Source organism: Heptranchias perlo, chromosome 15 (assembly GCF_035084215.1).
Source record: "Heptranchias perlo isolate sHepPer1 chromosome 15, sHepPer1.hap1, whole genome shotgun sequence".
NCBI classification, from domain to species: Eukaryota; Metazoa; Chordata; class Chondrichthyes; order Hexanchiformes; family Hexanchidae; genus Heptranchias; species Heptranchias perlo.
Genome location: NC_090339.1, coordinates 15,312,670 through 15,340,028, shown reverse-complemented (window position 1 = coordinate 15,340,028; position 27,359 = coordinate 15,312,670). Strand labels below are relative to the sequence as shown.

At 40.1% G+C, this 27,359-nt stretch overlaps 1 protein-coding gene across 1 annotated transcript; it reads left to right on the top strand.

The window, feature by feature from the left end:
- The first annotated feature begins 62 nt into the window (after positions 1-62).
- On the top strand, positions 63-27,224 carry LOC137333197 (interleukin-10 receptor subunit beta-like). Its single transcript, XM_067997379.1, has 6 exons — positions 63-211; positions 3,907-4,085; positions 10,707-10,888; positions 17,872-18,034; positions 19,494-19,627; positions 22,179-27,224. The coding sequence occupies exons 1-6, from the start codon at positions 63-65 to the stop codon at positions 23,028-23,030; spliced, it is 1,659 nt and encodes a 552-aa protein (XP_067853480.1). The 3' UTR covers positions 23,031-27,224.
- Positions 27,225-27,359: the final 135 nt, after the last annotated feature.

Sequence of the window (27,359 nt, the reverse complement as noted above, 5' to 3'; positions counted from 1 at the left end):
AAGAATCTTTTAAATTTGTAGCTAGTGTGGATCTACATTTACTTTCCATACCAGAAGCCTAAATGTGCATTTGTATTTTAGTTTTAGGTCAGCTGCCTGCACCACAGAATGTGAATTTAATTTCTGAAAACTTCAGATATATCGTGACATGGGAAGCGGGAGCTAGGTCACCTCCAGGCATACGATACACAGTTGCAGCCTGCAGTTTAAGGTAAGCACTTGTGTCCATACGTGTTGGATTTCTGAAATGCCCCTCCAATGAGTGCATTATGTTTTTTTTTATTCGCTCGGGATGTGGGCGTCGCTGGCAAGGCTGACACTTATTATGCACCCTAGTTGTTCCTTGAGAAGGTGATGGTGGGCTTTCTACTTGAACCGCGGCAGTCTATATGACAAAAGTGCCCCCACAGTGCTGTGAGGTAGGGAGTTCCAGGATTTTGACCCAGCAATGGTGAAGGAACAGCGATGTATGTCCAAGTCGGGATGGTGTGTGACTTGGTGTCCCCATGCACCTGAAGCCCTTGTCCTTCTAGGTGGTAGAGGTCGCGGGTTTGGGAAGTGTTGTTGAAGAAGCCTTGGCGAGTTGCTGTAGTGCATTCTGTAGATAGCACACACTGCAGCCACGGTATGATGGCGGGAGTGGATGTTTAAGGTGGTGGATGGGCTGCTGATCAAGCGGACTGCTTTGTCATGAATGGTGTCCAGCTTCTTGAGCGTTGTTGGAGCTGCACCCATCCAGGTGAGTGGAGATTGCGAGTTAAATTGTGCTATCGTATTTCCTGCAGAGCAGAACTCAGACTTAATGGTTTTCATGAGAAAAAGAGAGTCAGCAAGCAAATAGACTTATCTTCATAAGACTTTGCACTTGAATCTTTTCATGGTGTGAAAGTCCGCGTTTACTTCAGACATTATCATTGTTATGGAGGCTTTTGGCACCGGCTCCAAAATTGTCACCAGAAAGATGCAGGGCAACAGCTCCAAACCACAAGCCACGTGGCAGAAATTGTTTTGCATTTGTTTTTCTATTCTAAATTTATACAAAGCTAGTTTCAAGTTTGAGATGTAAAAATGAGGTTAATGTTACCCACTGAGAGCGTGCATGTTCCAAAGAAGGGACGAAAGTAAAATGAGCAAGGTTGTCAAACATTGATACTTTGTACTCCTCAAACCCAATGAGCTCCTTTTTATTGTATTAGTAATTTTCATAAATTGTCTGACGTTTTTATGTTTTATATGTGTGTAAAAGTGAGTATCCATAAAAGCAGCAGTCCCCATGAAAAAAGTGTTTGGCAAACCTTATTGACTATTTACAAATAGCCATTGAATAAATAGTGTCAAAATGCATCATTGGGTAATTTATGGCTAATATCATCTTGATGACAATGATTTGTGTCTCTTCTTCCCTTCCCTCCAACAAAAACAAGATTTTCCAAACACTTAGTAATGAGTTCCTGTAAGGATTACCATATTGGAGCTTCCCCCAAAGACTTACTGGTTCATTCCATTGATATATGTAGCTGGAGAGGACGTATGTTCATCACCTGCATGGCTTAAAAAAGTAGCTCTGATTATGCAGTTCCATGATTGGAAAGATCCTTCATTGGAAAAGTCTTCCATTTCTTACCCAGCATTGTTGGAAAAGATCATAATTCATTGGCCTGCAATGTTAGATTGGGCTTCTAACTGTTTTCCTATATAGTTGGAAAGGTCCTTCAGTCACTCCTTCCCTCTCCCCCTCCCCCCACATGCTCTTAAAGGAGCTCCACTCATCCTACAGATTGGGTGTAGATTTGCCCCACTTGTTTATCAATACATTTCTGAACCAATGTCTCAGAAAATGTGATTAAATAATAAGGGTGGTCTTTACCACTAATGTGGCTGAGAAGCCCATTGATTTGTCTCCTTGCTGTGGTTTGAAAGATTCTCCCAGTTTCCAGTCCTCCGTTGCAGAAACTCAATCTTAAATCTAGAATAAGGCTCAATAAAAAGAAAGGACCATGCAGGATATGGACTTTGGTAGCTCAGAAGTAGCACAGTACAGAAGACAACAATACAGAAATTGTAACGTGAAGCTGAAGAACTGCACCACACAGCAATAAACTAAGCACAGGTATAGGAGACACAGTGTAAAATGTAACTGCTACATGTATCACTGACCAGGCCTGAATGCTAGGCAGCATATCTAATTTCTATGAGAAATATCCATCAGATCTATGATAACAGATCATGGTTTATAGAGCTGCTTTTCCGCTGCTGTGCCAGTAGATCATGTGTGGTCGGGGGGGGGGGGCACGACCAGGGCAGAGTCTTAACGTCCGAATTGCACTGAGAACACCAGGCGTCACTAAGGAGGCTGAAGGCTCTTGCAGTTCCAGGGCGAGAGCCTCATTTAATTTTCAAACCGGTGGAAATGGAGGTCGGGCTTCACCTTCCCACATTTCCTGTTGGCTTGCTCCAGTTGTGCAAAGGCATTGCTGTGCACCTGTACCAACCAGCGTTTACTGGCCACATAACAGCAATTTTGTGTTTTGTTTTTCTATCCTACATTTATGTAAAGCTAGTTTCAAGTTTCAGATGTGGAAATAAGGGGACAGTTTGAATGTTCCAAACAAGGGAGGAAAGCAAAACGAGTGAGGTCCACAAATATTAATTTTTTTTGATTATTTACAAACAGCCATCAAATAAATCAAAATGCATCATCAGGTAATTTATAGCTGATATCATTTTGATGACAATGAATTGTGTCTCTTCTTCCCTTCCCTCCAACAAAAACAAGCTTTTCCAAACAAGCTCCTCCAGTCTTGTATCCTTCCCCACACCCATTGGTTCTTTTCTTCATCATCCCCTTCTTCGTTGCACCATTGGTGGCAGAGTTTCCAGCTGCCCTGGTCCTGATCCCTCTAACCTCTCCACTTCTTGGTCCTCATTTAAAAAGCTTTTTTTTTACCAGACTTTCGGCCGCTCCTATTAATCTATCCCTTCAAAGCTCAGCTTTCATTTCCCTATTTGTTTCGATTTGTGAAGCTTCTTGGGCCATTTTATTTACTTTAAAAGTGCTGGATAAATGCAAATTATTGTTTTTTAAAATCCTGATTTTGAGAATTTTCTTCATGTGCACCTACTGCTCTTCTTTCTTTTTCAGTACCTCTCCCAGTTTTCCTTTCAGTCTTGATGTTTACCTTTTCCTCCTACATTTGGAGTTTCTATTTTCCAGTCCAAAATTACTATGCTGTACCCATTTCATGTCAGTTTTTCCGAAGTCCACATTTACAATGGGAACTGCTTATGTAAATTTCTCATGCTGTAATTACACCCTCCCATCAATGGTGGCACTGTAGCACCTCAGTTTTGCAACTTCCAGTTACTCAGCCTGTACGGCAGAGAAACTCTTTTGCTCCAACCAACTCTACTTCTCTGCTTCCCAAATTGCCATAAGTTTTGTTATTTAACAATAAACAATTAGATAAAATCAATTTATTATATAAATAAGGACAGAATGTATTACTTTAAAATGGGGACTGAAAAGCAACTGCATGCCCTGGTCCAATGAGACCTATTGTCTAATCCCGTTTACCTGAAGACTACTTGTGGTCTTGACTCCCCATGAGTGACACCACAGGAGATCAATAGGTTTTTGTTAAGTGTCTCAAACAGAACTTTCTAGGTCTATGCTGAGTTTCTAATGATATTTGTAAGGTTGGCTGTTATATTAAACCAGTCTGACAACCTTACATCAACCTAATCTTTTCCTGATTTTATTTTAAATGATAATTGTTCCATTATGTGCGAAGTGCCACTAAGTTCTGTTAAGCCTTGGTTGATGCAGGCCATGAAAGCCACAAGTGTGTTTATTATGATACAAAGTGTCACTGTGGTTGATTTTGTTTTGTTTCATTTTGTTTAAAGCAGTACTAAAGGGACATTCAGTGCAGTAAAAACATGCATCAATATTACGACCCTGTCGTGTGACCTATCACAGAGGTTTAAGGTTCCTTCCTCCCTTTACTGGGTACGGGTTAAAAGTGTCACCAGCACATCCGAATCCAAATGGGTGGAATCGAAGGAGCTTCAGCCAAACCGTGACAGTAAGTGCCGTACTCTTCTTTTTGTTTTAAACTCTGTGGTAATTTAGCACTAGCAAAGACTAATACAATCACTTCTTGTTTGCACGTAAATCTAACCAATCAGCCGTGACTCAGTGGTAGTGAGTCAGAAGGTTGTGAGACCATTCCAGAGACTAGGCTGACACTTCACTGCAGTACTGAGGGAGCGCTGCATTGTCGGATGAGACATTAAACCGAGGCCCCTCTTTCCTCTCAGGTGCATGCAAAAGATCCCACGACATTATTCGAAGAAGAGTAGGGGAGTTCAATGGAGGCAGGGTGTAAAACCAACGTTGCACCTAATCCCGTCATTTCCCGACAGGCGGATTAGGTCAAAATTATCTCCTTAGTTTTTGATGATCAGAACTACTAAGCAAACCACTAGAGTTTCAGTTTTTGAATGTTATGACCTCATTAATAATCTGTGATGGTGTCACTGCCTGGTAACACACTCCAATTGCATTGTAATCCAAATGTACCATCCTCCTTCTCCGCCAGAGACTGCATCCTGAGTTCATTATTTTTGTGGCTGCACCTCTTAATAAGACTTCCTTCTGCTTTGGAAGCTTGTGGTTTGGGCAGACATGTACTGGCAGACATGTGATTCAGCACCAGATCAACAACGTGAGAAACTTACTGTCCTCTTTTCTAGTAAGCAGACACACGGCTGTGATAGTTCTGTACTCATTGAGCAACACACGAGCAAGTTTGGTCACCTAAAAGTGAATCGAATTCTGCTAATTCTGACTCTGGAAACAATCAGTATCAAGGGGAAAAATGTAATCATTATAATTGATTACTGGTGCTGGAGGTGTACCAGATAAAACCGCCTAGAAGTGCTCTCCTACTTTCGTGTGGCCTGAATCTACAGCTAGTTAGCACTAGCTGTAGATTTATACATTAATCCCTGTAATGACTTGTACACAGGAAGCTGACTATCATTAGAACTTACTTTCGATGGACCGTAGAGGCACAGACGAACTTTAGTACAGCTGGAATTTTATTGTTGTTGGGGCTGACGCTAGATGGCCATAGCAGTGCGGTACTGATTACAACCACTTGCAGTTATATAGCGTCTTTATCGTCCCAAAGCGCTTCACAGGATCGTAATCAGACAAAAACTGGCACCGAGCTAAAGAAGGAGACATTAGGACAGGTGACCAAACGCTTGGTCAAGGGGATAAGCCAAGTCTTAAAGGTGGAGAGAGCAGTGGAGAGGTTTGGGGAAGAAATTCCAGAGCTTAGCGCATTTTTAAGGGAGGTTAAAAAAGAAATTCGATGAATGGTGTAAATAAAATAAAAACAGAAAATGTTAGAAATGCTCAGCAGGTCCATTAGGCCCTGAAAGAGAACGATCGATTATCATCGCAGTGCAACCCTTATGTTGTGTATCAAATTCATTAGAAGACAACTTACTAGGGTAGTTAATGGAGTAGAGCATGGTGATGAATTTGTGACACAATTACATCATTGCATCAACTATCACACCTGTCGCTAACTATTCTTTCAAAATTAGAACCTCAAAATGAACACTAAAAGATGCTGGGGTGGCACTATATGGAGTATCAGAGATAGGAACCTTAGAGTGGAGGGGGCATTTGTTTAATTCTCCAGTATGCTGAGTCCTGCATCCAAATTGTGTAATGACATTCTGACTGGAGGCTTGGTGGCTCCCAGCAGGAGGAGACAAGTTTGAAGTGGAATTCTCCTTTCGACGGCTGCCATGCATCTCCCAGTAGCCGGCCAAGAGCAGCATTAGAAACAGTGAGCCACCGAAAAGCGAAATACATGTCAGGAAAGTTCCTGATGCAGCAGTAGAGCCCTGCAAGGACAGGAACATTCCTCAGAAGTTGATAACATTTGATATGAAAGGATAGGTGCCCCTTTAGGGCTGGAATTAATTTAATAGTTATTTTTAATCAGTGACTTTGAGATGAAATGGTAAACACATACAAATGTGCTTATGGGTTGGTGCTCGCTTATCAAGGTGAAAGATTATTATGGTAGTAAAATTTGTTAAAAAAACTTGTTACAATTTTTATCTCTTAGTAAGGAAGCAAGCTTCCTGAAATTCTGGTTTGGCTACTTTTTACTGCTTTGATTCTATAACTGTTTCTCATTCGTTATTACAACATATTAATGCTACCAAATGAATTTTCAAACTTTGTAGAATTGATTTCTTATGAATTTTTTTTAATGTGTTATGGCACATTTTGTGTCTTATTACTTTACAGGTTATTGGTGTCATTTGACAGTATCCCAGGATTTCACTGTCCACTTCTGCATTTTATGCTGTAATCTGGGAATAAACTGCACTGTGGATACACTGAACATAAGGTTAATGTAATAACCAATAAGTTTACTTAGTCCAAAAGTCAATGAGACAGTGGTGACTTTTTGACCTCCATGGGTCCTGAACTAGGGAGAACTGAAAGCAGCCAACAAAATAAGCCGAATAATAATGCAACTTTTAAGACTGGCCATGACTAGGCCTGCGGTTTATGCTGCCTAAATAAACATTGGTCTGAACACCAGGGAGAATTCCCCTGCCCTTGTTCAAATAGCGCTATGGAATTTTTAACTTTCACCTGGGAGGGCAGACTCTTGGTTTGGTATAAGGAATGCAAAATCATACAGTTCCAATTTAACAGACAAGCAGGATCCTGTTTGTTTCCTGGCATTTGAGCACAAACATAGATACAGTGTTTATGTTTGATACCAGTATGCAACAAGGTTTATGCTCATTTCCCTAATTTTGTTGCCAACTCCCCACCCCCCCCCCCCCCCCCCCAAACAGCGTGCCTGGACTCGAGAGTAACATAAATTGGCTGGTAGGTAGATGTTTTGCCCAAAAACTATGTGGTATTATCCTTTGTTGTATGCACAAAGCGGGTGAAGTAAGGTGAAGCAGTCAATGTCTGCATTGTCTTGTTCCAAAAAAATTATGTCTCATTCTCCTACTGGGCAAATGTAAGGAGTCTTACAACACCAGGTTATAGTCCAACAGTTTTATTTGAAATCACAAGCTTTCGGAGGCTTCCTCCTTCGTCACCTGACGAAGGAGGAAGTCTCCGAAAGCTTGTGATTTCAAATAAAACTGTTGGACTATAACCTGGTGTTGTAAGACTCCTTACATTTGTCCACCCCAGTCCATCACCGGCATCTCCACATCACATCTCCTACTGGGAAACAGGGATGAGTGGAGGCTGACCGATTCACCCATTCCTTCTATGCACAGTGTTGAACACCGCTGCTGGAAGAGTAATCTGCTTGTCCCTTACTAACGGGGCAAATTCAAATCCCTCCAGAATTTTTGGCATCCTCCTCTTTGGAAGCCCAGGCTCCGACCTGGTCTCCCAGCTGGGCTTCACTTACACCAGGTTCAGCTTTGTACGGCGAGTGTACCTGTGCCAATGCAACACTGGGTGTAGAGTGAGGGCTGGGGCCCGGGAACCACCTACTTAGGGAGTCCCTACCTTTGGCCCCTCGCTCCCCTCATGTCGATGGCTTTGTAGCAGCAGGTGGATGCTCCGTCCCCACAAGGCTGTACTGGGAAATGTGGCTGAAAGCTGTGACGTGGTGAAGCGCTCCCAGCCGGGTTTGCAGTGATTCCAAACTGCTGGAAGGAATGTAGTTTTTGGGGCCCATATGTTTAAATGTTACTCTACAGGGGCTTTGATAGAGTAACTAAGGAGGAACTGTTTCCTCTGGCAAGTGCGTCGGTAACCAGAGGTCATAGATTTAAAATAATTCACAGAAGAGCTAAAGGGGAAGTGGGGAGACATTTTTTCACACAGAGGGTTGTTAAGATCTGGAACCCACTACCTGAAAGGGTGGTAGAATCAGATTCCATAGGAACTTTCAAAAGGCAATTGGCCATGTACTTGAAGTGGACTAATTTTCAGGGTTATGGGGACAAAGATGGGGTGTGGGACTAAATTGGACAGTTCTTTCAAAGAGGGATGAGAAAATTCCTGTACTTTTAGCACAGTTTTTGGAATTAACACATAAACAAGGAATATTGGTCCCATAAATTGCAAAGGGAAGTTGTTTCTTCTGGTTTAGAAAAGATGATTTATTTGTAATTTCTGAGAGATTACTAATACCTAGTAATGAAAAATAATCTTTAAATGTCTGATTTTAAACTTGGAAATTAAATCTCAGCTTCTGAAATTAACCTGAAACATCGGGAGATAAACACCTGTACGCTCAAGCACTTTAATGAACTTTTAAGATCCCTAATACAAACTGTATTAGCATTTTGCACTTAGACAGTTTGCCTTTACACCACTGATTTGAGTGCTTTGTGTTTGTATGTGTTTAATATTTTTGACTTTTTTGTGTCCGGATTGAAAGACCTCATTATATTCTTACTGTAGTACAGTATGCTTCCTGCTCGGAGATGATAACATGCTGACCTTTTCACTGTTCCTCTCATTCAGGCTTCGCTGTTTGAAAGAAGTGTATGTATGCAGGGAGGGTTAGTCATCATAAAGGTGTGCCACAGACACTGCAGGATGAAAGTATTCTATGGGTGTGTTCTATGTGTGTGTCCTACTGGCCATTAATAATGACATTAAGAAACAAGGGAAAAATGTCACTAGGTTGGAGCACTAGATTTTACTGAACAAGCTGAGTGGAAAAACTCTGGCCACAATACCTATTTTAATACAGTAGATAGTGACATTCATCAAATGGGATAAATGGATAAATAGTTACCAAACACAGCAGTGTGATAATGTACAAAATAACATTGACACTGGAATTATATTACTTGTTACCCACTTCAGAAAAATGCTAGTACTGGCTGGTTTAGTGGATAACCTGATGTGCACTATAAACCGATGGAAACCTACACCAGCTGCCCTATGCGCTATCAGTAAAACTGAGACTGGAGTGACTTCTTGATATTCCTTTAGCTGATCATATTTGATGCAATAATTATAACTTTATGGTGGTAGCAGAGAGCTGGCAGGGCCAATTTGCAGGCGGGTGCCTGACCCTAAAGTTCACTTGAATATTGGGCCGGTTGCCCTGCGGTTTCTGCCCTCTGATGTGGTGTTTATATCAAGTCAGCGCAGAAACTGCGGATAACCCTAGTCTGAATTTGCCGACTCAAGCATGACCTTGAGGAGGCCATCTCTCAATCTTTGGACTTCACACCAGCTGAAGCGTAACTGCAATCAGTGCAAATCTATCTTTTCAACCTTATTTTGTAAAAAGCTCACTGGACTGCCTTAGCATTTATATTGCTGGTAAAGAGGGCTGTCGGTGCCTAAAGACTAACGGCTTGAAATTGCTGTTAGTGATCTTAACCAAATAGGTTAAGGATTCTTTGCTAACACCTCCATAGAATTATACTTTACAACAAAGAAGGAGACCATATGACCCTTCGGATCGTTGATAGATTAATTCAAAACTAATCCCGCTGCCCTGCTCTCCCCACATATCCCTGTCTCTTCCTCTATTTCAAATATATCAAATATGTCAGCCATGACTCAGTGGTAACACTCCCACCTCTGAGTCAGAAAATTTTGGGTTCAAGTCCCACTCCAGAGACTTGAGCATATAATCTAGGTTGACACTTCACTGTGGTGCTGAGGGAGTGCTGCGCTGTCAGAGGTGCTGTCTTTCGGATGAGACGTTAAATCGAGGCCCGTCTGCCCTCTCAGGTGGACTTAAAAGATCGCATGGCACTATTACGAAGAAGAGCAGGAGAGTTCTCCCTGTGTCCTGGCCAATATATATCCCTCAACCAACATCACTAAAACAAATTATCTGGTCATTATCTCATTTCTGTTTGTGGGACCTTGCTGTGCACAAATTGGCTGCCCTGTTTCCTACCTTACAACAGTGACTACAGTTCATAAGTTTTTAATTGACTGTAAAGTGCTTTGGGACATCCTGAGCTCATGAAAGATGCTATATAAATGCAAGTCTATCTTTTTTTTGTATATTTAGCTGCGTTTCCTTGGAAATATACATCATTTTCTGCCTCAACCACTCCCTCTAACAAAACTTCTGTTAAATTAGCAGATGAAGCAATGTCATCTGAATACATTATATGTTTTTCCACAAATACCATCAATATTAATTGATAAACAAAATCCGCTAATCTGAGGTTATAGCAAGTAAACATATGGTTAGAGATTATATTTAGAAAGAAGGTGAGTTGGTTTACATATGATGGAGTATAGGGAAAATATACCTGTGAAAACTGTGTAACCTTCGTTCATTTATCTTATGGAAATAAATTACTTTTTGGTTCAAAGCCTGTGTTTAACTCGGTAGACTTAAGGGGGGTAGAATTCACATGGTAGTACGCGATATATTATGGTAGCCTGTGTATTCAGTAAGTCTCTCTGTTATGGTTCCTGGATCATGCTATTGTTAAGCTAGATTTTGGGCCCAAAAAGGTGCACTCCTGATTGTAAGGGATGCAAGGTCCGCTTATGGGAGTGACTAATGACACCGAACCCGAGAAAATATCTAGCTTAAAAAACCAAAAACTGTGATACTGCACTTTACTAAAAGGTTCCGCATCCCTTCAGATACTTTCAGCTCTCTGATACTTTATTAATGCTTTTTAAAAATTTCATGCAGCCATCTTGGGTCCCCCGATTGTCAATGTGAACAGCAGAAAGCAGACCATTGAAGTTACTCTTGACATGCCTCTGACTCCACACAAGCAAGGGGATAATCACTCACCAAAGACAGTGAACGATATTGATCCGTCATTAATTTATATCATTACTTTACTCGACAAAGACAACAAACAATATGCGGTAATTATGAACAATTATTTATGCCATTTTGGCAAGATTCATTTTACTTTTTATAACATTTCTATTGAGACTCAAGATATACACACAGTGTAAAAGATGATATTGTTTCGGGGATATATATAATATATGATAGATATACCATATGCACATATACTCTAACCAACTAAGGTGTCACAAAGAAGAATAGGAGCTTGGCCATCCTTAAAACAGTTTGTTCTGCTCTTGTATTCAGAACCATATTGGCACCAAGTCCACTTAAAATGCCAACTCCTTTGCTGTGGTAGGAATTAAGCTTACCCCATTGACAAATGCTATCCCAACATCTGAACTGTACTACACATGTATGAAGTCACCTTTTACCAACTGTGCATTGCCCACATATAGATGGAATTAAGATACAGATCAGCCATGATCTAATTGAATGGCAGAACATGCTCGAGGGTCTGAATGGCCTACTCCTGTTCCTAAATTATATTTAGCAAAATAACACATTTAGTAACAATATTCACGGCACTTACAAGACATTGCTGGATTAGTGGTAGCAATTTGGAAGTTCAGGATTATGCACTGACAATTTTTTCAAATATTCAGTACGCTTTCCAACACATGATGTTGATCTGAGGGATGGAAAATGTGTATTGTTCAACTTGGCTCTGGGGCTTTCACAGTCAGATCAAATATGTTAATGAACTGCCTGCTGGCCTCAATACATATGAATCATCACTCTATTTAGGAAACATGGACACACATTGGCCTCGTACAAACTCAATTACGGCGTTCCTGCATCCTGATCAGACTTTTTGTTCTCCACTGTAATTTCAGTGTGATTTCTATGTATAAGTACAAGTGTGGATGCACCAAGGAAAATGTACAAAACAATTGTCTTCATATTTTTTTTCAACTAGATTATCAAATAAACATTTATAACTTATTCTTGCTTTACGTCTCATCTCAGTCTCTGCTTTTCCCAGATGTTACTTTCATTGCTGACTGCGGTTTTCTTCTGAGGATTTCTATGTTTCTTTTCTTTCTCTGTGTTGATGTGTTGTTTTTCTTCTTTTGCTGTTTCTTGTGTTTATTCTTCCCTATTTATGGCATTTCTTGCCCTGACTCATCTCCCCTCCATTCTTTACTCTCACTTTTCAGGCCCTGCCATCCAGTCTGCCATAGTTGCTGGAACAAAATGGCTGCCCAGATAATCTGAGAAAATACATTGTCTTGAATAGTTGGTCTTGGTGGGCATTTCCACAGTTTCCATTGTGACTGAAAATTGGGCGATCTTACAAATTCCTTTCCCGTGTTTGTATTCTGACATTTCCTGTGAGGGAGCAAAGGCTCCATAGTGTGGGAACCATGTGATTAGAATTTCCCTTTTGTCAAAGTATTATTGAAGCATTTCAAACTCTCAGCAAATTTTCAGAAGGCCTTTGATAAAGTCCCACATAAGAGGTTAGTGTGCAAAATTAAAGTACATGGGAATGGGGGTAATATACTGGCATGGATTGAAAATTGGCTAACAGACTGGAAACAGAGAGTAGGAATAAATGGGTCTTTTTCAGGGTGGCAGGCAGTGACGAGTGGGGTATCACAGGGATCAGTGCTTGGGCCCCAGCTATTCACAATATATATCAATGATTTGGATGAGGGAACCAAATGTAATATTTCCAAGTTTGCTGACGACACAAAACTAGGTGGGATCGTGAATTGTGAGGAGGATGCAAAGAGGCTTCAAGGCGATTTAGACAAGTTGAGTGAGTGGTCAAATATATGGCAGATGCAGTATAATGTCGATAAATGTGAAATTATCCACTTTGGAAGGAAAAACAGAAAGGTAGAGAATTATTTAAATGGTGATAGATTGGGAAATGTTGATGTGCAAAGGGACCTGGGTGTCCTTGTTCACCAGTCACGGAAAGCAAACGTGCAGGTCTAGCAAGCATTTAGGAAGGCAAATGGTATGTTGGCCTTCATTGCAAGAAGATTTGAGTACAGGAGCAAGGATGTCTTACTCAGTTATACAGGGCCTTGGTGAGACCACACCTGGAGTATTGTGTGCAGTTTTGGTCCCCTTACCTAAGAAAGAATATACTTGCCATGGAGGGAGTGCAGCGAAGGTTCACCAGACTGTTTCCTGGGATGGCAGGACTGTTGTATGAGGAGAGACTCGGCCTGTATACACTTGAGTTTAGAAGAATGAGAGGGATCTCATTGAAACATATAAAATTCTGACAGGGCTACACAAACTGGATGCAGGGAGGATGTTTCCCCTGGCTGGGGGGGGGTCCAGAATGAGGGGTCACAGTCTCAGGATATGAGGTAGGACATTTAAGACTGAGATGAGGAGAAATTTCTTCACCCAGACGGTGGTGAACCTGTGGAATTCTCTACCACAGAAGGCTGTGGAGGTCAAGTCACTGAATATATTTAAGAAGGAGCTAAATAGATTTCTAGACACAAAAGGCATCAAGGGGTATGGGGAGAGAGCGGGAATATGGTATTGAGATAGAGGATCAGCCATGATCATATTGAACGGTGGAGCAGGCTCGAAGGGCCGAATGGCCAACTCCTACTCCTATGTTTCTATGTTTCAAATTACAGGCCTCCATCCCATTTGTAATGTTTCAGGGTCCAAAGCATCATGTACCTCAGGATGACTTCTTAGAGTCTTTACTATATTTCAGTATCTGCCTGCTCTGCTATAGAGCAGCTTTAACTGTCTTGTGAGATGCCAGTTTGCACTGGTTGTGTACACCGCAATAATGTGCCCTTTTCACTCAGTCAATTATTATAAATCCAGTGTCTCTCTGACAGATATTGCTAATTCCAAAATGGGTAATGATGCAAGGCAACATACTAACCCTTTGAGACTTCATGCACATGTCACAAAATAAGGATTTTCTCTGTCTTTATGAATCCTAGGACATCCCTACTCCAAAAGTGTTCTTTTGTTTTCTCTTCACGTTCAACAAGAAAAGTGCTGGGAATTGCTGACCTAGTGCAAACTTGTAAGATGTTGTGATCCTGAGGTGGAAGATTGTTTCCTCTTTGCTTCTTTGTTCAGAAGTCTCTCTATTCCACTCCCCTTCCAAGGAGACCCTCTAGTGCATGTTGGAGCATTAGTGAATCAAAAATCATGGGCAGTACATCTGGGATTCTCCAACGTGTGCAGCTGATTGATGAGGCTTCCAGTGGTAGCACAAACTAAGAAGATCATCGCTCCCACCACCCCACCCCCCCCACCTGTCTGCTCACAATCCATTCTCCTCCCAAAGAATCCCTCTTCTACCTCATGCAGTGCTCACCTCCTGAGGACTCTCTCTCTGGCTTCCCCTGTTCATTTCAATTCTCCCCTGCTTAACCTAGTGGCACCGAGATCAACTGTAGTACTCTCACTGCCACCTCATCTGAGATCAACTAACAGCACAAGTCAGAAATTATAGGTGGAACTTTCCACATCTGTATGGCTCAGCTATTTGCTGAATAATTTCATTGATCTATCAGGAGAGGAGAGAGAGAATATTTGACGAGAATGGGGCATTACTGTCTTCATCACATGACTGAGGTTGGGTTCATAAGTGAAGAGCCACAAAAGCAGTAGCACATTTGTTGCTATGAAATATTAATGTTTGTACAATTGATTTTTAGATTTGTTTGTGGAATTTTTCCTTGTTTTGCATGGGAGACAGAGACATAGACATTTAGTAGTGTCAGTGTAGCTCAGCGTCACCTGTGAATGTGGGAAGGTTTCTGTGACCTAACTCTTTGTTTTAAAAAAAAACAGTAATTGAGGATTTACTTTTATTTCAGAGATTTCAAAATTTCTCTTGTTAGAGTGCGATTGCATGCTTGAGAGAGATTTGTTTTGTATTTTAGATGTAAAAAGTAAAGTGGCAAATATCAATTTGTATTTAGGAATATAATCAGTAAATTAAACTCTTTAAGCCTTGCTGCTGAATTGCAGATGCATTTGCTTCTTCAGGCATAATGTTCTCAGGGATTTGATTCTATTTTACCATCAAAGATTGACCTAGTTACAGCCATGACCACATCGGTGCTCAAAAGTTGGACTTGCGATTAGTTACAAAGCTGGCCATATAAGTCAGCTTTCAGCCAATCAAAACCCAATTTCTTTGGCAAATTCTCTTACCAAGCGATGAGCAACATATATCAGTGAAATATTTTCAATTTATTTTAGAGAAAAAGTGCTTGAATAAATAGTGGGAGTACCTTCACCACACGGACTGCTGCAGTTCAGGAAGAAGGCTAACCACCACCTTCTCAAAGGTCAACTAGTCTGGACCATAAATGCTGGCCTTGCTAGCGATGCCCATATCCTGAGAATGAATAAAAAAAAGATTAGGTTATATTAGATGGAAAACAGTAATATTGAAGTTAAAATAATGAAATGATGTAATAAGAGCAAAGGTAAGCAGATGTCCAGTTTAATTTCTATTAGCTGTAATTATTTTGTAGCATCGAGAGATGTTTTAAAATTCTCATCCTTGTTTTCAATTCCCTCCATGGCCTTGCCCCTCCCTATCTCTGTAACCTCCTCCAGCCCTACAGCCCTCCGAGATCTCTGCACTCCTCCATATTCTTACCGCTTGCACATCCCTGATTTTAATCACTCCACCATTGGCGGTCGTGCCTTCAGCTGCCTAGGCCCTAAGCTCTGAAATTCCCTCCCTAAACCTCTTCACCTATCTACCTCTCCTCCTTTAAGACGCTCCTCAAAGCCTACCTCTTTGACCAAGCTTTTGGTCACCTGTCCTAACATCTACTTATGTGGCTTGGTGTCAAATTTTGTTTGAAAATCGCTCCTGCAAAGCACATTGGGACATTTTACTACGTTAAAGGCACTAAATAAATGAAAGTTGTTGTATTACTGTAAGGAAGTTAGTCCTGCCTTTAATTACCATAATAGTGTCTTTTGTATCGGAGTGTATGAGGTGAACATTTAAAATACGGAAGAGCCAGGGAAATAGTCATTTCCCGGAGCCTTTCAGTAGTCTGATAGCTGAAGTGCTAGTGTGCTAAAATTAAGAAATTTGCAACTTGTAGATGTTTATCCCTTTGAGTACCTTGGACGAATTTACTCATCCAGGTGTTATTGGTACGGCTGGTCTGCCAAGGAATGACCCTCTTACTGGTTTTGATGCTGAAAATGCATCAAAAATTGTTAGGCCCACTTCAGTTACATGAGCCTGTCAATCATCATTTTTTTGTCATTTGACTGGCTGAAAAAAAACTTTGGAATTGCATCAAATGGGAATTTTTGCAAAGTTGCTTTCACCTCCAAAAATTGACAGTGGTTGCAGGGCAGCAGGAGAGACAGGTTTTAAAGTTAGGAAGTGCAGAGAAAAATGAAAGTTAGAATAGGAAGTGTACGTTAGGAAAACAGTAATATCAAAATAAAACAGGACAGAGAGTGAATAGGTGGAAAAACAAATGTAATGTTCAAAATGTTTTATTTTTATCTAAACCTGTGTCTTGGTATTTCTTTTAGTGGCTTAGATTTAAAATGACACTAATAAAGCTATTCTCGATGTTTGAGTAATTTTGTTACTGTAATGTTAGTTTGCTCAGGAATTCAAGAGTTTCCCTGAACTTGCTGGCAGTCTAAAGGTTAAATAAATAATATCCTTGAATATTGTATGAATTTGATTGTGAAACTTATATTTAGCATTAGTCATTGATGGCTGGTAGTTTGGTATTAGTTTTAGTCACTGAGGTTTCTTTCTGTCTCAATCATGTTTCAAAGAGTCTATTCTGATTTATTTTACTTTCTGAGTTATTTGTTTTGTAATGATGAGCAATAAAGAGAGTGTTATGGTGGGTTTAAATTGTTAGTATGTTTGGTGAAATTAATTGGACTGCATGTTATTGTGAGATATCTGACATTTTAAGGTGCAATTTTATATTTACTGTTTGTTACTGTGTTCTAGTGTAACATGTACCTATATAATGTATATCGGAGTAAGGACTAGCTATAAGATATATATATATATTAGTGTAAGGTCTGTTAATGTAATATATATCAGTTTATGGACTAGCTATATAATATCTTAGTGTAAGATCTATATAGGTAATATTTGTGTGTGTAAGGACTAGCTATGTAATTTATATATTAGTGTAAGGTCTGTATATAATATATGTGAGTGTAAGGATTATATATGTAATAGACCATACACTATTATAAACCTATGTAATATATATCCAAGTATGCTTTTAATCTGTCAGTGTAATGATTTGTTTTGAACACAGTGTAAACTGCTTATAATGAAGTTGCAGCAGTTACATATTATAGGGTAACTTTTGTGACTACCGTTGCAGCGTTGCTTGACTGGAATGTGAATTGGAGAATTCACAGTGCTCCTGATTTTTGAGTAATTATTGAAAATAGGGAGTGCTGAGGATCTGACGCTTTGCTTTGTATGCCCAGCTCTCTGATCCACGCTCCCATGCTGTGAGATTCCGTGCCAAGAGTGCAGCCTCACAAAATTCATTTGACATTCAATTTTTTTTAGTCAGGTATACTATCCCACTGATAATGCCTTCATTCACCTGTATCCCTATACTTTGGAGGAAGTTATCAATCAGCTGATGTATATTAAACACATGCTCCACTCACCAGATCTTTAAAAATGCAGCCTCACATTTCCAAGTGTCTGAGAGCAGCTGAAGGTCATTATATTGGGCGTAAAATGCCTCTTGGTTCTGTCAGTTGACCATTGTGAGCAAAACTTCATCATGATTGAAATTTATTTTAAAGGTTTAATTTTTACTGCTAATATAGGGGAAAAATGTCATGACAATAACTTTACTATAAAGATTTTTTGTGTTATAAATGATTTGTACTGTTTTACTGTCTAAAACTGTGAGCATCTAATGTATCAGTTAAAGGACTACTTGTTTGATGTCTCTCAGTTTCATGACTTGCTGTGTAATATGCATTAGATTAATGGCTCTGCTTTTTCCACCAGAAACATAAAGTAAAGCCTGATAAGTCGGGGAATGGATTTTATAAATTTGAAAATCTAAAACCTAAGTTTACATACTGTGTTATAGCAAAATTTGAGTCAACACACAATTACCACATTAAGGATTCTAAAAAAATCTGCAAAACTACCTCACCCCAAAATACAGGTAAAGAATGTTTACTTCCCTATTGAATTGTACTGAATACTGTATTTTTATTATATCTTTCTGACTTTAGAATAATCCTGCTACCTAAAAAAGTGTCAACAAATTGCTAGTGGTGAAGTATAAATAATTCTTCACCCCAGAGACCTTGGTTTAAGGTTTTGCAGAACTAGAGAGAAACAAACATCATCACAAGGCCTACTTGGTGGCAATTTTGATGGTTGTTTGAGAAAGGCCAGTATTTGGAGCTTAGATTGGCAACAGCAGAAGCGTGACTACCTCATTGGCAGCCTGGAGCTCCTGGTCTGAAGCTTTTTTTCAACAAGGTTTGAATCTGGCTTCTCTGATATACAAAGAAAGAACTTGAATTTATATGGCACCTTTCATGACCTCTGGATGTCCCAAACCCTTCACAGCCAATGAAGTACTTTTTCTGAAATGTAATCACTATTGAAATGTAAACAATTTTACAACACCAAGTTATAGTCCAGCAATTTTATTTTAAATTCACAAGCTTTCGGAGATTTTCTCCTTCCTCAGGCAAATGTTTCAAGATCTCCTTGAAGCCTACGCATTTATACATATTGAACAATAATACATGGTGTTTACAGACTGCCCCTGCAACTGCCCGTTGCCAAGGCAATCACCGTGTTCAGACAGAGAGGTGTTACCTGCAGAACCTCCGAACATAACATATTGAAATGTAGGGAAACAAGGCAGCCAATTTGCTCATAGCATGATCCCACAAACAATAATAAGTTAATTAATTGAAGGGTAAATGTTGGCCAGGACACAGGAAGAACTCCCATGTTCTTCATCAAATAGTGTCATGGGATCTTTTATGTCCACCTGAGAGGGTAGATGGGGCCTCATCCAAAAGACGTAATCTCCGACAGTGTAGCACTCCCTCCGTACTTCGCTGAAATACCGGCCTGTGCTGAAGTCTCGAGTGGGGATTTGATTAACTTAAATATATTTGCTTGTTGAAAGTTTCCAATAGGGCTGTCAGTAACCATTAGACAATTTCCCCTGACAAATCACCCAAAACAATTTTGTTGCCATCTTAAATTGCCACTAACTGAGAAACTTAATATGATTTTTAATATAATAAAGACACTCAGTCACAAAATTTACAAGAAATTATTAAATGTTAGAATACAACAATACAATGGGACTTTCTGTATTTGAAATGGCTGTAATGCTTTCTATTGGAGGTCTCTGTCTGTCCTCTGTCTGCCCTTAACTAATTGGAATTTCTACTTTCACAACTGTGATCCATACTCCAGACTAACTATGAGCAATTCAAATCTATTTGTATTAGCATTTAAGCAGAAGGTAGCAGTGGAACTTAAATCAGAAATAACTACTTTGTTATGTTGTGGCATTTTCTGTATTTCTTCTATGTGTATGTACCTGAGCAGAGGTCGTAAATTTATTGTCTTTGTTTTCTCTTCACTGACAGATATGCTGTGGATTGCACCTTTGATAGCAGTGCTAGTTTTCGTTGTAGGTACAATTATTGTTAGTACTGTGGCTTGGATCGTGAAAGAATTTACCTGCTTGCATCGGGCCCAGTCGCAACTTCCAAAATCCTTGGTATGTAAATCACATTGCACTTTAGCTACCTCTATTGGGACATTTGTAACTGCTATAATATCTCATAAAATTGAACTTTGGGAAACTCAGCTCTCCCGATCATTCTGTGAGTTTATACAGTGAGTTAATTAGGCCTTAAAAATGAGGAAGTTTCCATGTTCGATCCCTGGTCTGAGCTAAATTAGCTGACGTCAGCTGAGGCAGCAGTATGATTACCTCAATGTACTCCGCTGCTGATTGCGATTGAGTGGCCCCTGCTGGAAATGTGTGTTCTTGGATGTCAGAAAAGGGCAGGATTGGACTCAGCTCCTGCAGTCGAATGGTTTACTTGCTGCCACTCACTGTTGAGGCTCACAGGTGAATAATGGCGTCTCCGACCAGATACCTGTGGTGCCTATGGGACTATACCTGAGCAAGAAGTGAATACCTTCAGGAGAAGGAAATTGGTGGAATAAAGAGAAGTTTGATGAACTATTACATTAATGAAAAATGTATTTGAAGTACAGATTTTGACTGAGAAAGATAAAAGTAACAAACACTTTGAAATCATAAAATTCAAAACGGCACCCAGGCCATTTGGATATTATTGGATGTAACGGCCGCAGGCGATTATATATTTTTTAAAAAGTCCCCATGATTTAAGGAACAAGAGAATAAAATCTTCTGAGTTCATAGGGACAATGTTATGAGTCTGTACTGTTGTACTTCTGTAATGATTGGAAAAACGTTAGCAGCAGGCACCCAGATTTCCACTACCTTCTGTCGGCAGGCTAGGATCCTAACCACCAGCACAGACTTGGAATATTAGCTCTAATTGCTTTAAATGGAAATGACTTATTATGATATCATTAGCTTAGTAACAGGGAATAACCTAGCAGAGTAGCAAATGTAAGGAATGGACTTACATTAAAGCAGTTAAAGCTATGTTGCTTCACTACTCCAAAAAAGAGTCAAATGAATGTCTGGATTGAAGGTTATAAGAAATAAAACTGAACATACTTGACAATACACAGCAGATCAGTCGGCACCTGAAAGAGAAATACACGTGTTTTTTGGGTGGGGCCCTTCATCAGAAGGCTAAGCAGAGACATAGGTGATCAAACACTGTAAGAAAGATTTTAATTGTTGGTGGCTATTTTGTGATGGGTCACCAGTTAATGTGTTTTTGGATCCAGAATTAAGTAGTTGAAAGGCAATGTTCAGAGAACATTTTTTGGCTACTTGTTGTACTGCTGTGACTGGACTGTAATATACACCTGTTTCCTTGCACAACAAGTAAAACAGGTTTCATGTGGATTTATTGTCAACAGAAATGCATCAACAACTTGCATTTATATAGCACCTTTAACATAGAAAAATGTCCCAAGGCATTTCATAGCGGCATGAAGAAGATGGAAACCGAGCCAAACAATGCTGTTAGGTGGGAAGTACCGGGATTTTAACCCAGTGACGATGAAGGAACAGCAATATATGATTTGGGAGAGAATTTCAGATCATGGTGACTAGGCAGCTGAATGCACGGCCACCAATGATAGGGTGCAGGAAGAGGGGATGCACAAGAGGCTGGAGTCAGTGGAATGGAAACGTTGAGGTGGGTGAGTGTTAGGACTGGATAGGTTACAGAGATAGGGATTTAAAGACAAGGAAAAGAATTTTAAATCTGAGGCATTGGACAATCATCAAAGAGTTTATGGAGGCTGGCCAGGAGAGCATAGGAGAAATCGAGTCTGGAAGTGATCAAAGCATGGATGAGGAATTTAGCAGTGAATGGACTGAGGTAGGGGAAATAGGTGATCTTTATAATAGAGAGGATATGGGTTTGGAAATGCAGGTTAGGGTTGAACAGAAATACCAACGTTTTGAACAGTCTGATTTAGCCTCCGACTTTAGCTGGGAAAAGGATGGAATCAGTGGTGAGGGAGCAGAGTTTGTGGTGGGGGCTGAAGATAATGGCTTCAGACTTCCCAATGTTTTGCGGAAGTTAGGACTCATCCAAGTCTAGATGTCAGAAAAGCATCCTGACAGCATTGGCAATGGAGGGGTCGAGAAAAGGGGTGGAAAGGTACAGCTGGTGTCATCGGTGCACATGTGGAAGTTGACCCCATGTCTGTGGATAATGACATTGGGCAGCATGTAGATGAAGACGAGGAAGGGCCAGGAAGGGATTCTTGGCGAGCTCCAGAGGTGACAATGTAAGAGTGAGAAGAGAAGCCATTGCTGGAGATGCTCTGGCTACAACCAAATAGGTAAGAGTGGAACAAAGCAAGGGCAGTCCCACTGAACTGGTCAAAGGAGGAGAGGTGTAGGAGGAGGATGATGTGGTCGACCATGTCAAAGGTTCAGAGAGGTGGACGAGGATAAAGAGGGATAATGCACCATGGCCACAGTCTCTAGTATCTGCTGTGTTGATGAAAATCAGATCACTAATCCAGATAAACATTTGTTCACATTGGAGGATTAAACCTTTAACTAAATAGATATATTCCTTTTATAGCAAAAGTTCAGACAAATAACCATTGAAACTAAAGAAATGTCTTTCTTATCTGAGCAGATCATTATTTATAAGGATTTACATGTGAATCTGCAAAGCCAAGAGCTAGATGAGAATCCAGAAGGCGACCACATCTCATTCATTACACACGATGATCGCTCAAATGATTATCAGCAGAAATGTCAGAGCACAGTACTTGCTACCAAAGTACAGCTCACCCCACTTAACTGTATTATCGACACTGATGAAAGCATTTGCTACCAAAGTAATGGCTTGAGTAGTGATGGCTATGAGCATAACAGCCTAATGAAAGAAATGGACGTCTGCACGTATAGGGATGTCGGGGGCCTTCCATCTTACATACAAGCATCTATTGAAAATAGAGACAGTACAAGTTCAACACAGCAGATCACCCCTGGAGTCCCAGTATCCTATAATTTACAACAGTATCAACAGTTTTCAAGTTTAAAAAACACTGAACAAACGAGAAGCAACATTGCTGAAAGTGTCCCAACACAAAAGACTGTGCATCACGATTTCAGTGCATCCTGCCAATTCCAGGAAATTAAAATAGAGACCACGAAAATAGAGCTTTGGAACTGTTCAGATATTCCTCTGAGTTCAGTAAAACTTTCCTTTAATGATGACACCGAAAAAGACAATTCTGAAGTAAGTACATATGGGGAAGGAACATCCGATCTGCTGAGCACTGACGACTTGTGTTCCCAATTTACTTATGACTTGAAAGCAGCTACTGATCTTCCTCCAAATGGCAGACAGGAATATCAAGCACAGTCTATAAAACTGCCTCAATGTATAAATGACTGTAAGTTTCAGAAACTGGGCCAAAAGCCTTCCTTTCATATCTCTAAGCCTGAATGTATGCAATTCTTTGAATATGAGTCCCACTGAAAATTTGTATAAAGACGGGCCAGTGAACTAAAGTTTGGGATCATCGAGAAAGCAGAAAAGTTTATTATATTCTTCCTTGGCTCTTGAAATTGGAAGAAATCTTCAACTATTTTTTCTCGTTTCTGGTTAAAAAGCATATTTGTTTCCTAAATTGATACTAGTTTAGCCTTATTATCAAGAATGTCAAAGGTCTATGTCACTTTGTTTTTTATGCAGTTTTCCAACACCTTGGTGCCAGAATTTGTAACAATGCAGCTTGTTTTAAATCTATTCTTACCGATTCTCTCCCCTCCCTTCCTCTCCTGAAAGCATCTACTCTTTGCAGAGGTGCGGTTGCCCAGCCAACCAAGTGACCATTATTCATGTGTGAGTCTTGACAGAAGGTGTCAGCTATTTGACAATGGGTATCACAGCCGAGCTTGACACTGTCCTCACCCAACTTCCACATATGCGTACTTCCATTAGGGGTCACTAGATAGGAGGGGAAACCATGTTCAATTGTTCTCTACCTAAACCATGAGAACTGAGAGCAATTGTAGTGATCCTATCCATACTAACCCGCACTGAGATCAGTTACACTCAGCATAAACCAAGGATGAAACCTGGTCTGTATGGTTCAGTTACCCACTGGATAAACTCATCAAGTCTTCAAGGCAAGGCAGCTTGCTGTCTGAAAACTATGATGGTCTTTTTTCTTCAGGAGTTAAATATTAATGTAATTGTACAACAAAGCATTTGGAAAAAAAAGGTGGTGGATTTTATGCCAAGTGATGAAAGTTAATGCCCTCTAAGGCATTTATGGAATGGGTTATATGCAGTGCTGAGCTCCTTACATTTCCAGTCATACACCTTAACCAAAACCTTTGAAGGGCATCCTCTACTCCAACAAGTTAGCAATAGGATAAATTTTGCAAGACTGCACTTCTGCAATGGAGTCTCGTTTGGTGGATTGGAAATCTATATCTGTGCTCAAAATTGAGCATGCCTCCAGGCTAGGAATTCAGCCGTGCAAAATTAATCCTATTGCCCCAGAATTTGCTCCGAGCAACGAATGAACGGTGCTTGCCACTCCATAGATTTATTCTCGCCCATAAATTTACCGCTGTCTTTACTGCATGAAGTTACTCTAATTCAAAGCTGAAAAGAGCCCAGCGTTAACTGCAGCGGAGCTAGGACCATGCTCTCTCTCGAGAGGATCGCTCTCTCCCCTCGACCAATCAGATTGCAGTATTTTTGACAAGCCGCAAAGAGTCAGTGGGTCAGAACCAGGAAGTGAAAGGTAAAAAATTAAAAACCATTGTAAAAAAACAGTTAGAGAGAGCGAAGTAAAGAGATGGTAAGAAATATCAAAATAAGTGACAGGGAAAAAAAGTGAAAAAATTAGAAGTAAATTTTAAAAAATTTTTTTAAAAATGTCCAACAAATCTTAAAATCACAATTAATGAGACACCACATTTTTAAAATGTAATTTTCAGTGCCAGAGAGGCTAGCAGTCATTAAGACTTTCCACGCCATTTAATCTTAGTTTAGAGCTAATATTTTTGAGCGTATCTGTGCCAGCTCTTTGAAAGAGCTATCCAATTAGTCCCATTCCCCTGCTCTTTCCCCATAACCCTGTAAATTTTACTTTAAATCTGTGTCCTTTGGTTAACCACTGGAAACAGTTTCTCCTTTTTTACTCTATTAAAACCGTTCATGATTTTGACACCTCTATCAAATCTTCTCTTAACTTTCTCTGTTCTAAGGAGAACAATCTCAGCTTCTCCAGTCTCTCCACATAACTGAAGTCCCTCATCCCTGGTAACATTCTAGTAAATCTCTTCTGCACCTTCTGTTGACATCCTTCCTAAAGTGCGATGCCCAGAATTGAACACGATACTCCAGCAGAGGCCTAATCAGTGTTTAATAAAGGTTTGATGTAACTTCCTTGCTTTCGTAATCTATGCCTCTATTAGTAAAGCCCAGGATCCCATATGCTTTTTTAACAGCCTTCTCAACTTGTCCTGTCACCGTCAAAGATTTGTGTATGTGCACCCCCTGGTCTCTCTGTTCCTGCACCCCCTTTTAAAATTGTACCATTTGTTTATATTACCTCTCATTATTCCTACCAAAATTTATCACTTCACACTTCTCTGCGTTAAATTTCATCTGCCATGTGTCTGCCCATTTCACCAGTCTATCTATGTCTTCCTGCAATCTGTTACTATCCTCCACATTGTTAACTACATTTCTGAGTTTCATGTCATCTGCAAACTTTGAAATGATACCCTCTATACCCAAGTCCAGGTCATTAATATATATCAAAAAGAGCAGTGATCCTAATACTGACCCTGGGGAACACCACTATATACTTCCCTCCAGTCTGAAAAACAACTAGAAAGATTTTGTCTGTCTTTGACCCCTCAACTACATCATCCCTTTCCAGTCGTATAATAGTTTCTTTGATCAATACTGCCACATCCCTCCTTTCTTTCCTTCCCTATCTTTCCTGAATACCTGGTAGCCAGGAATAGCTTCTTTGAGCTAGGTCTTGGTTATGTGGTTTGTGGTGACAATATTTAGTTTCCAGCTGGGCAGGAGAGTAAGTTGGTGCTGGTCCGTTGATTTCAGCCGGTGAGGTCCCTTTAACTCGAGTCTGTCATATCACTGGTGAACCAGGAAGAGCAAGTTCCGGATTTCCGCATTTAACTCCACATGTGCAGATGTTGGAACATGCTCTTCGATTTCGCCACTAATAACAGCTCATCATTATTTTAGAAGCAATTTCTGGGCCGTTATCTTTTCTCAGAGCTTAGCTGCATGTGCCCTCTACGTTTGCACATCAATTGCTCATTAATGCTGAGTCCACACCATTTTTATGATGTGAAGTCACGTTCATTGCAAACTGAACTCATTTAGTTTGAGGTTGCCAGCGTTCTTTTGGGATAAGAACCCAACTAATTAGGGGGTAGAGGTATAAATATCCCTTAGCGATTTCGAAGTGTCAGTCTAGATCTGAAATAATTTACCATTGTTATATGTGAATTTGGGATTTAGGTCCTCCAAATCAAGGCTAAAAGTGCTGGAAATCTAAACGGGTAAAATAACTACTCAACAGTAAAATGAAAGCTTAAGCACTGAAAAATGTGCAATCTCACCTGAGCTCAAACATAAGAAGGTGTGCCTTTTAAGTAAGATCTGAATTTTGGGGACAGGGATTCCAAGTATTGCTGCTTCCTGATTCCCTCTAGATATTGGTAAATCTGAGTCAAAGGTAGGCAGGAGGCTGTCAGCATGGTGTCTCTTATTGGATGCTCATACAAGTTAGAACCCAAGCTCCGAACTCAGTCGCTGTCTGAACAGATCAGGACTTGCTAACCAGAAGTAAAGTGAAGGCGGGTTGTACGGCACTTCTGTTTGAGTAAAATAATTTTCATTTCTTGAGCTGACAGTTTCATGGTACCTTCCAATATTCAGAAGTAGTTTACTGGTTCATTGCCACGAGATGCGTGTATTAGAGGTCGGATTGCCAACCCTCCAGGATTGTCCTGGAGTTTCCAGGAATTAAAGATTCAAGCAACCCGGGAGAAAAATCTTTTGTTTATTAGTTTTAAAAATGTCAGATGGGGAGAACTGATGGTTAAGAATTATCCAATCAGGTAACAGTCTGTTTGTTTTCCAATTGGCGTGGGAAGGCGGTGCTCCCCGAGGATGGACCTGTCAGGCAGCCAATTTCAGGAGTGTGGGGTGGGATGGTTGGAGGCAGGAGGTCATGTGATGAAACCTCCTAGAATGTGTCCTACTAGAGTTGGCAACCCTAATTCAAGTTGAATAGTTTGATTCGTTGATCTGTTCCAAGTGCCTTGAATGACCTGTTAGACAACTCCCCACCTGTGCACAATGACAGTGATCGATCCATGTAATGTCCAACTATGTAAAATTGGGTATTGCCAGAACACATTGTACCAGTGATGCCCTTATAGTCATCAGTGAATGATGACCCCTTATTTAAAAAAAACCTGCATTCAATGCGATATGGATATATAAAAATATGACAATCAATGTAATCAGGTAACTTTGCTGAGAATTCGCTGGTTCGAATCAAGTTATTTTTACATTAATATTATGCAGAGCTATAAAATATTGTTCCTTTTTTCAAAAAAAATTGTACTGCTTCATAAAATGTGAAATAAAAAGTAACATGTGAGACAAAGGATAAATTGTGACTACAATTATGCACTTCACACCAGATAAATTCATACCTGATCTGAATATAATTCTGTTTCCAGAATAAAATTCCAAAATGTCAGACCACATCCCACTCATTCTCATTGAGGGTAGAAATTCCTT

What these genes read in the sequence shown, in the direction of transcription:
- LOC137333197 (XM_067997379.1), top strand. Translation starts at nt 63, where the DNA reads ATGTGCATTTGTATTTTAGTTTTAGGTCAGCTGCCTGCACCACAGAAT. An exon ending in GTTGCAGCCTGCAGTTTAAG is followed by an intron (nt 212 to 3,906) that starts GTAAGCACTTGT and finishes TTTTGTTTAAAG; the next exon opens with CAGTACTAAAGGGACATTCA. An exon ending in AAGACAACAAACAATATGCG is followed by an intron (nt 10,889 to 17,871) that starts GTAATTATGAAC and finishes TTTTTCCACCAG; the next exon opens with AAACATAAAGTAAAGCCTGA.